Source organism: Saccostrea cucullata, unplaced genomic scaffold (genome assembly GCF_032062105.1).
Source record: "Saccostrea cucullata isolate Sc308-1 unplaced genomic scaffold, CSIRO_AGI_Scuc_v1 ctg17546, whole genome shotgun sequence".
NCBI lineage: Eukaryota > Metazoa > Mollusca > Bivalvia > Ostreida > Ostreidae > Saccostrea > Saccostrea cuccullata.
In genome coordinates this window covers 1-12,592 of record NW_026940717.1, presented here as the reverse complement: position 1 = coordinate 12,592, position 12,592 = coordinate 1, and the positions used below count along the sequence as shown (strand labels likewise).

The window sequence follows — 12,592 nt, the reverse complement described above, 5'->3', positions numbered from 1 at the left end:
TTAATATTAGGGACCTCATATGTTTTTCCTCCTCCCTTCCGAATGACATCAGTCCCTGGAGTCAAATCTCCATTCAGATACATCTTCATGGTGTATCGTGTACGTCTGGAAGACTTTCCCATTGAAGGACCACAAACGTCAAATAAAATGACGTCATCTCCGGACCGAATCGCCACAGCACAATTGCAGGCTGCAACCCTATTACAACGGCGATAAAACGTTCGTACCTGAAAAAAAAAACTTTTTCATATGAAATGGATCTATCATATAAAAAAGAAAAGTAAAATATTATGCCCATTATTTTCCTAAGATTGAAAAAAAATGGTCTTCAACGTGTGAAATAAAAATGGTATTTAAGAACACATAAATATCTCTACCATTAATAAACAATTTATATAATATCGTGGAGAAGAGCCACGCGTGTATTTATTGATGACAAACAAGTTGATGAAAAAAGAATATCAGCAGTCTCGTTTAAAGTCACCATTTCTTAGTTCTATGGTCGATACAATGACCTTGTCAGTAATTGCAATTTATTATTGAGTTAAATGCTGACTGATGTTTTTATACTAATTGTTAGTCCATTATTTATACACTGAATTGACGACGGATTTTCCGTTATTTTCCGACAAGGAGCACACTGCGGGTGTGACAGGTCGGCAGGGGATGCTCACTCCTCCTGTGGCACCTGATCCCACCTCTGATGTTTCGGAGGTCCGTGTTTGGTCTTCTCCTGTTTTGTATGGTTTTATGGAATTTTGATTTTGAATACTGTTTGTTATCTCTATATGTTTCATTGTTTGAAAACTGAAAATAAATATATTTGTGTCATTATTAGACACCTGTCGTACCTCATAAGGCAAGGTTCTGTGTCTGTACAGAATGAATTCTCCCTCAAGGTAGACGTCGTAATATCTATAAACAATAAGGGAAATACCTTTCAATTAATTTTCAATAGTACAATCCAAACAATGCTTTCAAGTTCAATTAAAAAAATTCATACTTTTAATTTTTACTCTATCGAGATTCGTTTCTATTGGCCAGTATGTGATTTGCTTACTATAGGATCAGGAAAATAAATACGATTATCAATTGTTAATGTTAAAATTTTACCTAATAAACAAATATTACCATCCGAATAGTAAAAAAAAACGTATTTTCTCACTTTTTATCGAATGTTGTCATATGGGGGTCGTTTATTGAAGAACATAATGCTACTTTATCTCCATCAATGACTGTCACCTAAAATATATGTAAATTTGAAAAGCATTCTCATATTTTTAAGAATGTTTTATGTGCATTTCATTATCAGATCTCAAGACTATTTCCTTGGTATACCTGTACAGTGGAGATTTCCCTGGTTTCATTCGGGGTTTTGAGAGATAAACGGATATTTCGCCTTTGGTCTCTATCCCTCAAACTGTCTATGGAAGCTTTGACGGATATTAAAACTCCAGATTGCCAGTTGTCCTTGTTGATCATATGAGAACATGGTTTTGTGTGTAGATTGTCTATACCAAAGACAGCTTGGCTTACAGGAAAACCCCTACATTTAAATTCCCGTCCTGACAATTAAAAGGAGAATTTGATGAATATTTCTTTCTCTCTCTCTCTTCCCCATAATCTTAATGTGCATATTTGATTGTACGAGAGAGAGAGAGAGAGAGAGAGAGAGAGAGAGAGAGAGAGAGAGAGAGAGAGAGAGAGAGAGAGAGAGAGAGAGAGATTTCTTTTAAAAATTTTTAATAGGGTAAACTAATAATGAAAATAATGAAAAACTATAATGAAACTACAGGTACTGTGAGCAATGAGCTCATTAAATGATACCTCCCGCCTCCCATAATGTCCATGTGTTGCTATATATTGTTTTACGGTAATGTATAAAGAGGAATAACTCGTCCTATCAAATGTTATCGAGAAGCTTCTATATGTGACGTCATAGGTAAACAATAATGGCAATGTCCATGTTTTGCTATGGGAAACCTAAAATACGTGTCGAATAAAAAAGTAAAATAGGTGGTGCACAATGGCAATATGTAATAAAGATTCTGTGAAAGTTTCATTTAATTTAACTCAGTAGTATAAGAGGACTTGCAGATAAATGTAAGAGATAAAGCGAACAGACGGACAGACGGATATCCCGATTACTATATACCCTCCCACTCTTCAAGCGGGGGGTAAATTATACGAATCACCCTGATGTTTTTAAACATTCAAAATACATTATGTTTGAAGGATTACCCTTGACAAGCTCAGTAGTGATTTCCACTTTGCATGCATTAGCCCTCAGTTCTTTATAACAAAACAATCTAGGAGGGATTGTACTGGTGACGTTTATGGTGGCAGGCCCTGACCTTTCATGGACAGTTATTTGCGTGCCACTTTCCACCTATGATAAAAGAACAATATCACTGAATTTGATGTACATTTTAAAATGTAAACCCTTTGATATTTTTACCAACTGTTTATAAGCTGTTGATATAAGAATCACAAAGATATTGCTGTAATTCTGAACACATGCAAACCATGTCTTTTACTTATTGTTGATGGAATTAGCATAGAAAATTTGGATTGATTAATCACTCCTCAATCATAAAAACAAAGTTAGTTGATTAAAAAAAAATTGAATGAAAACAAAAATAAATAAAAAAGAAAAACATGGTTTGCTATTAAATACTTGTTTGATAGTAAATATTTGTTTTACCTGTACTTTTGCAATGATAATATTACTGTTTCTCAGCGAACCTCTGAAGCCAGAGCAGTTTCCAGGCATACAGGGAGTGACGGTACATCCAATCTACAAATGAATGAAAATTGAATATCGTGACTAAACAACAAAAAGTTGAATTTATCATTGATATCAATAATGTATCCACACCTCTTAACAATTTGTTTAACGTCCTATGCAAGCAAAGCCACTTTTAAAATGCATCACATGAAAAATAAATTACAAAGGAGAAGCACGTGTAAAAATTGCTTTATTAGGAAAGACCATTTTACATTGATTTTATAAATAAAACTAGAAGTACTGTGAGCGAAGAGCTCACTAAATGATACCCCCGCCTCCCATATGGTTATAACTGGTGAAAAAGTCCATGTTTTCCTGTGGCCGGGAAACCCAAAACATGTGTCGGATCAAAAAGTAAAATAGGAGGTCACAATGGCAATATATAATCTGTGAAAGTTTCATCAAATTTCATTCAGTGGTATGAGAGGAGTTGCGGATAAGAGATGATTAACAGACGGACGGACGGAATTATATTAATATAAAGCGGCAAAAACGTACAGTTGAATTTTCAATCTTTCAGTTATTACCTGGTCTCTAAAGAGAAGAAGAGGAATGTGCGTTTCTTCCAACAAGCTCTCTGTTTTGCTTATCGTCACTTTTTCCTCTTTTATCATGTCAGAATTATAGTACCAATTTACGAGGAATTCAATATCAGTGAAATTGGTATCAAAGTCACAGAGGAGGCTTGTTTCTTGAGTAGTTTCATTGACTTCGAAGGTTAAAACGGGATCCTTGTCTAAGTGAAAAGCTAGAAGGTAAAAAAATGCATGTTAATTAATTATTATAATCTTCAAATGACACACTTTTAGGATAAAGTCTTCACTTAGGTAAACTATGCCTCTTTATTAAAATATTTTTTTCATCTTCGAATGAAGTAAAACACTTTTAGTTTAGGATAAGGTCATCACTCATGTCAACTTTGATCAAAAACAGTATGCATCGGTGCTTATCAAAAATATAAGTACGGAAAAAGTACGGAAAATAGGAGTTTTTTTTACTCATTCAGAACTAAGACTTAAGTAGATTCAGTAATAACATTCATCAGTAGCCTACTATATTTCATTAAAAAATCCATGTCTGAGAGGTTTGCAAAGACCTGTGACCGGAGGGTCGTGTGTTCGAACAAGGACCACGACTGACCTTAGTCGATTAAAAATTGGATGCAATGTGTTCCTTCGCCATGCGCTCGGCACCTGAAGTGAAAGTTGGGTCCTTCAGATGATACCTTAAAAACCGAGGGCCCGTGCCACGGTAGGCGTTGGTACGACAAAGAACCCTCACTGCTCAATGGCCCAGAGTGCCGAGTAAAGGTCTAAATTTTAGATTAAATGGTGACGTCTCTATATAAACTAGAGGTACTGTGAGCGATGTGCTCACTAAATGATACCCCCCGCCTCCCATATGGTTATAACTGGTGAAAAAGTCCATGTTTCCTGTGGCCGGGAAACCCAAATATGTGTCGGATCAAAAAGTAAAATAGGAGGTGCACAATGGCAATATGTAATAAAGATTCTGTAAAAGTTGCATCAAATTTCATTCAGTGGTATGAGAGGAGTTGCAAAATGGTCCCCAAAGCGTAACAGACGGACGGACGGATTTAAATTACTATATATATATATATATATATATATATATATATATATATATATATATATATATATATATATATATATATATATATATGTATAATGAAAAATTCTTGAAGGGGATTTAAAACAACATACAATCAATCAATCTTCCAATAGCCTTCAAACATTAAGTATTCATGTTTCCTTCTTTACAGTGATTGTTATTTCATCAGAACAGTATTGGAAGTTTATTATTTCACTCATGTTATTTGCGAAAAAATTAATTAAGGAATAGCAACATGAACAACCATTCCTCAGAAATAATCAAGATATTTCATAGATTCCTATTTATATAAATAATTTAAATAATGTTTTCCATAGTAAGTGCTAAATAATCAGATTTTGTAATAATTTAATGTGCATTTAAAAAAAAAATTCATATAAAATAACATGAAATTATATATTAGAGCACTGATGAAAGCTTTATCATTTGTAGATCGATGTTTTTTAACGCCATTTCTAAGTCAAAAAAATATATCAATCCATACATGAGATTTTTTTGTTTGTGTTATACTTGAACACTTTGATTTGTTTTGTGCTTGATATAGGAAACCAATAAAAATCTTGTTGCGGGGATTTTGTCGTGTGTTTGGTCAAGTATTTAAAAATCAACTGAGAGGTTGTTTTTATGAATCCAAGTAATCATAAAATGTATCGCAAAATATTCTTTCGATGAAGAAACACACATGTGTAAAATACAAATTTTCCATTTAAAATAATTATTTATCAAACAAAGACAATACAATGCTATCTTATAAACACAAAAACGTACTTCTTTTCATTTTCATTATTAATTTTGGTACATGAATAAACTTACTATTTCTTTGACACATATACGTTCTTTTTTCGTTACATCCGAGATCATTCCACAGACCAGATCCTATGTAAGCTGTTAGACAGTCTTGGTTTTTGGAATTGTTAGGCTGATCTGTGAACAGAATTGTTAAACTAACAATCAAAAAATAAAAATAGAAAAAATATCAATTGATAGCTCCCCATCTCTACTATTTGTAGATTTTCAAGGATCCGTTCCTTATTACCAGATATCAGGGGTATATGTGTTTATAAAACCAGTTAAAAGCGTTTTAACAGCATAAGCTATTTCAGACAACCTTTCTAAATCTACCAAATTCACTTACATCTCAACCAGAAGGTGGAACTCCACAACATTGTTGTTCCAGACCAAGCCCACGTGCCTTCTCTGTGTCTATCAAATCCTCCGATCCAAAAGTCAGCCCTATTGTACAGTCCTGCAAATTTTTTTAGTCGATTTGTTAATCCTTAAATTCTTACCGTAATTCTTCATTAATACAATTTAATTTCAATATAAAAACCCATCACTGTTCCTTAACCCGTCAGACACTACGTACAAAACATTTAAACTATATTTACCGTTTACGAAAGAGTGTTCAGCAGAGTTTTTTATGCTAACGAGAACGGCTGTGTTGGCCTGACAATCTTTCATGGCGTTGTTCCATGTCAGTTGAGATGTGAAGTGTTTGTAACAATGTCCGTCTTTCACGGCCCAGGAAGAGTCACAGAAGGACAGGAAAGCTTTCAATAAGACACATAATTAAAGAAATGTATCTATCTTTATTAATACTTGGGCTAAAATTATAGATGTGTGATCATTACTTTGTTTGAATGCTAATTGTTTTGAAAAAAATCACTTGACTTAGAATTTCTGCTGAATTGTTACTAACGTACTTCTCTTTTTACAGACAAATGCTCTCTCTTGGCTACAGTCACGGTCACTCCATTTTCCTTGATTGTTTATGATAATACAGTGTTCAACATTGCCCTGGTTATCTGGTTCTTCTGTAAAAAATATCACATAGGAAAGATCACTCGACCTCAGCCGCCAACAAAGTATCATCAATTTCTCAGACTACAAAACTACGATCAAGTTAACGTACAACGATCATAAACAACACAAAATACGGATCCCTGACAACACATTGGAATAAGGAGTAACCAATCCGAGTTGCTCAATCAGACTGCTGTGTGGCAGCTGTATTCATGTACAAAATACGTTAAAACCGTTTATACGTGTGCAAGTAATATCTGCGATATTCACGGATAACTGAAGCTCGCGCATCTTCAGTTGAAAGTAATCAAAATTGGTGAAAACTAATACAACATTTTATATCCCTAGCCTTACTAGTATTCCAGTTAGTGTAATTCCAGGATTGGTGACTGCCATACCACAACCACTGGCCATTTATGAAGATATCAGAGGCACCTATCCAAACATCCGTTCCATTGACGAAATCTGAAAATATACACATGCATATGTAAAAAGATGTTGAACTTTATTATAACGTAATAATTCTATTCATTAATAAGTTTTAGATATACCAAGAAATAACTGATTTTTCAAGAAATAACTGATTTTTCATGGGGTTTGATTTAATTTGTTAACATGTGTTACGAGACCATGAATTAATATCCTCAATAAAAAGTAAAGAATTTCATATTCAAAACAAATCACAAAATCACAAACCAATTTTTTTTTCTCAATTAACCAAAGTTTGACCCTACGAAAATATTTTATTTAATGAAATCATCATCATCATTTTATTTTAAAGAAACGTAGTAATTTACATGTTCTTTTCAAATTACCTTCATCGTAGAAAATGTTTATTTAAAATTGAAATTTTTAACATTTTGAATCTTTGTTTGGTTTTGTACAAAAATCCAAATCCCTTCTTTAAGAATAAATTGTAAACTTCACCTTGCAAGAAATTTTGTTCACTCTCAGAGGCAATGTCCACCAAAATACTATCTTCGAGTTGACAATACCTATAGGCGTCAATCCAATCTTTTACCGACGTGTACAGTCGGTAGCAATTCTTGTCATACTGGGTCCAGTTGGAGGTGCAGGTTAATGGTATCTCTCGATGTTCTATAATATTTGGGATAAAAAAACTGCACGATTAAATAACCATAAAATCAAGAAAATCAAATTGGTTCATTTTTTCATATACTGAACTGACGACGGATTTTTCCATTATTTCCCTATCATCACAAGGAGCACACGGCGGGTCTGACCGGTCGGCAGAGGATGCTCACTCCTCCATGGCACCTGGTCCTGCCTCTGATGTTTTGGAGGTCCTTGTTTGCTCTGCTCCTATTTTGTATTGTTTTATGGACTTTTGATCTGTAATACTGTTCGTTATCTCCATATGTTTCATTCATTAAAATGGATTTGAAGTTTTTAACACAACATGCATTTTTACCTTTGTTTTATGCTGTTATGAAGATTTAACATTTTGTTACCTTTCGAAGAACAAACTGATATATTTTATTTTTCATTACAGAATTATACAGTCTATAGTCAAAAAGAAGGTAAATGAAGGATAAAATTGGTGGGGTTTTAATTCTAAAGTTTTCCTTGAAACGTAATATTAAAATACGAAAAAGCGATAAGTAGCTCAGGGTGCATATACTTTTTTTTTTTTTTTTTTTTTTTTTACAAAATGAAGTTCCCTCAAATCCTGTGTGTTCAGAATTAGTGTCATAATTCATTAAATTTCCAGTATTTATGTTTACTTATGATTGAACACACTTCGTATCTTAGAAACATGTGGATTCATATACTCTACCTGATTAAAATGTTTAAGAAGTTTAATCTTAAACAATAAATAAGTAGAATTCTAGAATTTGTTTACTTTAGTTTCCTTATATTAATTATAGTAATGCTATGAAACAGAATATAATTAGATTTTACAGTTTTTATGTAAAATCTTGCTTAAAATTACTACTTTGGAGTTTTGAAATTTTTACCAACACCTTCCATAATTGCACATTCACCAATGAAAGGGGTGCCATCGCAATATTACACCTAATCATGTTAACGTATAATTTGTGTCTTACCGGTTATAAAGTAAATTTAACTCCTTGTAATAAAATGCAGAACACAACCCGATATCTGTCACAAAAAGTGGAAAGGGGGGTACGATATAACGAGGTGTCATTTAATTTAACAATACCTGATACGTTTATGTTTATTCTTGCTTCGATGAATGTCTCCTATCTATGTAAGAAATTAGAAACCATTTACCTCCGTACCCTTAAACATTTCCAAAAATACTGGTTGAAGTAAATAGCATTTATAAGGGGTATAAGGTTTATCAAAGTTTTATTAACTACAGTTGCTCTAAAAATATTAACTGCATGTATTTATTTTTTTTTTATTTAGATGCTAGATTTCTGCCTATACATTTTAGTTATAAGATTTTATCTTTTTGTGAAGGTATTTTTCATGAGAATGTATCCTGAAACAAGTTTCTATAAAAAATAAAAATTAAACTGAACCCTGCTTATCGTTTTCCTCCTTTCTTATTCAAAATATAGAAAAAATACTTTTTTCTTCTTTAGATTTTTCAATGTAGAATAAAATAAAAATTCAACTGAACCCTGCTTATCGTTTTCCTCCTTTCTTATTCAAAATATAGAAAAAATACTTTTTTCTTCTTTAGATTTTTCAATGTAGAAAAAAGAAGTTTAAAAATTTAATAGGAGTTTGCTTACTAGTAATATGACCAAGAATGCTGATAAAAAGCATCTTTGATAAATCGGCCATCTGAGGTCACCTTTCGGTAACGCTGGTGTGTGCAAACTTTTACTATCGATATTATTAAGCGTGTTTTAAACATTTAAACATGTTTCGTGTAAAGAAGCTATTAATCTGTCATTGTAATATAAATTTACTCAAATAAACATCAGTCCAGTATATCATGCAAATTCATGACTAATAGGTCATGCAAAAATTGTGGGAAAGTGAGAAATATAGTCTGGCTAGGAGATTAAATTAAAGTCACACTTTTAAATTTTATTTTAATATACCCGGTAGTTCAAATTAAGCAAATAATCATCATCAGGTTCTAATGGAGTAAAGAAACAAGTTGAAATATAATATTAGCATGAAAATATCACAGTGAAACATTTAGAGACACTAAGCAAGTTTACTTATTTTAATGAATTAAAGTTTATGAATGCCATCATCATTCGAAGTAAAAGATAAATTGTTTTGTAAACAAGGTCATTATATCAACCTTAGAATGAACAAAAAAATTATCTTCAAATAAGATATGTGATGGCTGATATCTTTATATCATCAACGTATGTAATGCAGCAATGTAAATATTTCTATATATAATATGTATGTTCAGGTGTGTATTGTTTTTATTAAAAATCTTCTTGGGAAATCTTTTTCACCCTTAGAATTTAGCAAAAATAAAACCTGAATGTTAAAGGGTAAATTACAATAATAAGTATTATGGAAGAGGTTTATTTACATACATTGATAGCAATACAACAATTTTCATTTTATACCTCTCAATGTGCTTCAAGGTTTTTTGAAGTTCTTAGAAAGGTCTTATTAAAAATCTAAATTTTTACCCCATAATAGTGTTTTTAAATTATATATTTTAAGAAATTGGGGTTCTTTTAATATAAAAATAGATACCAATGTTTATTAACTTTATGTGAAATTAGAAATGATTTATATTGTTTTGCAATCAGAGAAAAAATCTTTATACACTATGCATTGTAAAGTTCTAGGAAGAGGCGTTATTTGCCGAACCACCATCCCTTTTGTGAATTTTATAATATTTCTAATATATTGAAGCAAAACTCACGATAAAGAGTTGTTAGTTTGTGCAAAGTATATTTATATGTAAATTGAAGACTTTCCATAACTTTTTTTTTAAGTTTCTTAACTTACATACCCAATTAGTCGTATTTTCTTTAGTAGTTTTAAAACAATGAAGTTTTATTTTTAGTTCATGGATTTAATAAACCAGGTTTTATTCCTATCGTATGACTCTGTATAATTAAATTAAATTGAAAATAAAATGATTAAATGTATTTATATATAATACATGTATCATAGGGTGTTTTTTTTTAATTAAGGAAGGCTTCTGGGTAATCTTATTCACTCTAAAAATTTAGGTAACATGCCCGATTTATGTGAAAAAGGTTAATTATAATACATGTATTGATTATGAAAAAGGTAAATTAATATACTTTATCACTGTCATGTGCAAAGTAATTTTGTTGAAGAAATAGTTTGATTAAAACACGAGAACTTCGAAATTGATCTTAAAAGAATCTTTTGACAGTATATAGATTATAATTTTCGGATACAAGCCCTTTCTCAATCTACTGAAATTCAGTTGAATTTCAATTTGAGCAATGTATTGAAATTCAGTTAAATTTCAATTTAGCCCTGTTATTTACGGATCTAATAATTCAATTATTATGAAGATGAAAAAGGTAAAAAAAAAAAAAAAAAAAAAAAGCTCGATTTTTAAGGATTTCATCACAGACTCTTAACCATCTTATTCAATTATAAAGTTTTACTGAGAAAAAAATTATTAATTACATACCAACAACTTAACGTTATCTCAAACCTGATGACCTCATATTCCCTTTTGTTAACTTTTCTCATAATGAAGCAATATCAACTCTGGCTTATGGGGTTTATGTCTCCCAGTTGGTTCGAAACACAAGAGCATGTTATTTGTTAAACGTTAGATTTACTTAAGACTGACAAATAGGTTAATATACAAAGATATAAAGAAACTTGTGAACTTCAAAGTCAACACAAGTAGATTTTCGACTTCCATTTTTATTGAAAAAGCAACTGTCAATGATGTTAAAAAGCCTGGAATTTAATTTATCGTGAGAAATGGTTATATTTAAAGTTGAAAAGTCGTAAGTTTTAATAATGTTTATTCTGGTAATAAAATCTTGTGATTATAATTTTCCAAAAGTTCCTTGGAATTTTTAAGTATCTGCATCTGATTTACACTACTTCTCGAATATATTTTTGTGCAATACTACTGAAGTTTCTCCTGTGAGAAGTATAGACAGACTTGGTAGAAGATTAACTGGAATCCGCTATGTCACTGTTTGTAAGGACTTTTATGAAGTTTTGGGATCCAATACAGATATGGTAATTCAATTTCATTTTGTTTGTTAGGAATATTAAAAATATTCGATATGCGATAAGACTTTGAAGAATTTCCCCCCTTTTTAGCAAGGGATCTATTGAAATAAGTTGGATAACCATTTATAGTAGTAAATCAAAGTTCCTCTTAAATACAATTTAATTAACGAGCCTTACAAACAAAGACGTTGTTTCCTGTTTAGTCAGCAGGAACCAGTATATATTGATCATGCAATCTATCTAACAAAGAAGAATAGTTACTTTTAAGTTTGCACCTCAGTAGCTTGACGAGAGCTTTTAACATACTTCTGATACACTTAATCAATTTTGACGTGTCAATGTCTTCTTTTTCATAATTAAATTTACCCGATCATGACCATACAATGTTACCGGTTGACAGAAGATTCTCACTTCTCCATAGTTTGTGATTTGAAATCTTATGTTTTAAGGATTTACATTTGCTCTGCTCACAATGCGTATTATTTATTTGGATTTTGAGCATGTTAATTGTTCGTTAACATCACAAATTATTCTTTTAAATTATTCTAGTAAACGTTTGCCCTCGTAAATATTTTGAAATCACTGAGGTTAAAGTCTTAAAATTTGAAGCAAACTTACATCTAACAAGAACGGACCATTTTATTAACAATATGAGGAAAAATCTATAATATAAATAATGATAAAGTGGTGGCGTCTCCATATGAGTGAAAAAATTCTCGAGAGGGTCATTGAATTATAAACAAGCAAACAACATTATTCTCGAGTCTACATTTGCTTTTTTCAAAGACATATTAAATATTTATGGAGGGTATCCCTATGTGTAGATTTGAAAATCGTTAAAATTTGCTCCGAGTTTTTAGTAAAACTTATTTTCGAATATCTAGTTTAGAAATAACCAAAAGCTACGTAAAGAAGTCTTTCTAAGTATGTGAATTACTTAAGGTTTAGTACTTTTGTAGTCTAATGTTTCAAATAAAACCGCTGTCAAGATTAAATCCGCATCATTTAGAAATTGATAAGATGCACCTACCTTGACCTTTCACATGGCAGATCAGAAAACAAAGGAAAACAATACGTATTGCTGAACATGAGAGAACCAATGAATTGCAACAAAAAGTATTCATGTTAGAACATAAAACTTTGCTTATACATCAACATCATAAGCTTCACCTTCCATCTAGAAAGCAAAATAACTGTCTCAACCATAGTACGTATAAAAAG

At 31.5% G+C, this 12,592-nt stretch overlaps 1 protein-coding gene across 1 annotated transcript; it reads right to left on the bottom strand.

The window, feature by feature from the left end:
• Window positions 1–14: 14 nt before the first annotated feature.
• On the bottom strand, window positions 15–12,579 carry LOC134256036 (uncharacterized; the record flags this gene model as incomplete). Its single annotated transcript, XM_062738628.1, has 14 exons — window positions 12,402–12,579; window positions 7,151–7,321; window positions 6,578–6,688; window positions 6,124–6,234; window positions 5,809–5,970; window positions 5,556–5,666; window positions 5,234–5,344; window positions 3,316–3,536; window positions 2,705–2,797; window positions 2,242–2,389; window positions 1,339–1,565; window positions 1,166–1,242; window positions 852–915; window positions 15–227 (listed from the first exon to the last, which is right to left on the bottom strand). Coding segments are annotated over exons 1-14 (1,914 nt in total), but the record flags the coding sequence as incomplete, so codon positions are not given.
• Window positions 12,580–12,592: the final 13 nt, after the last annotated feature.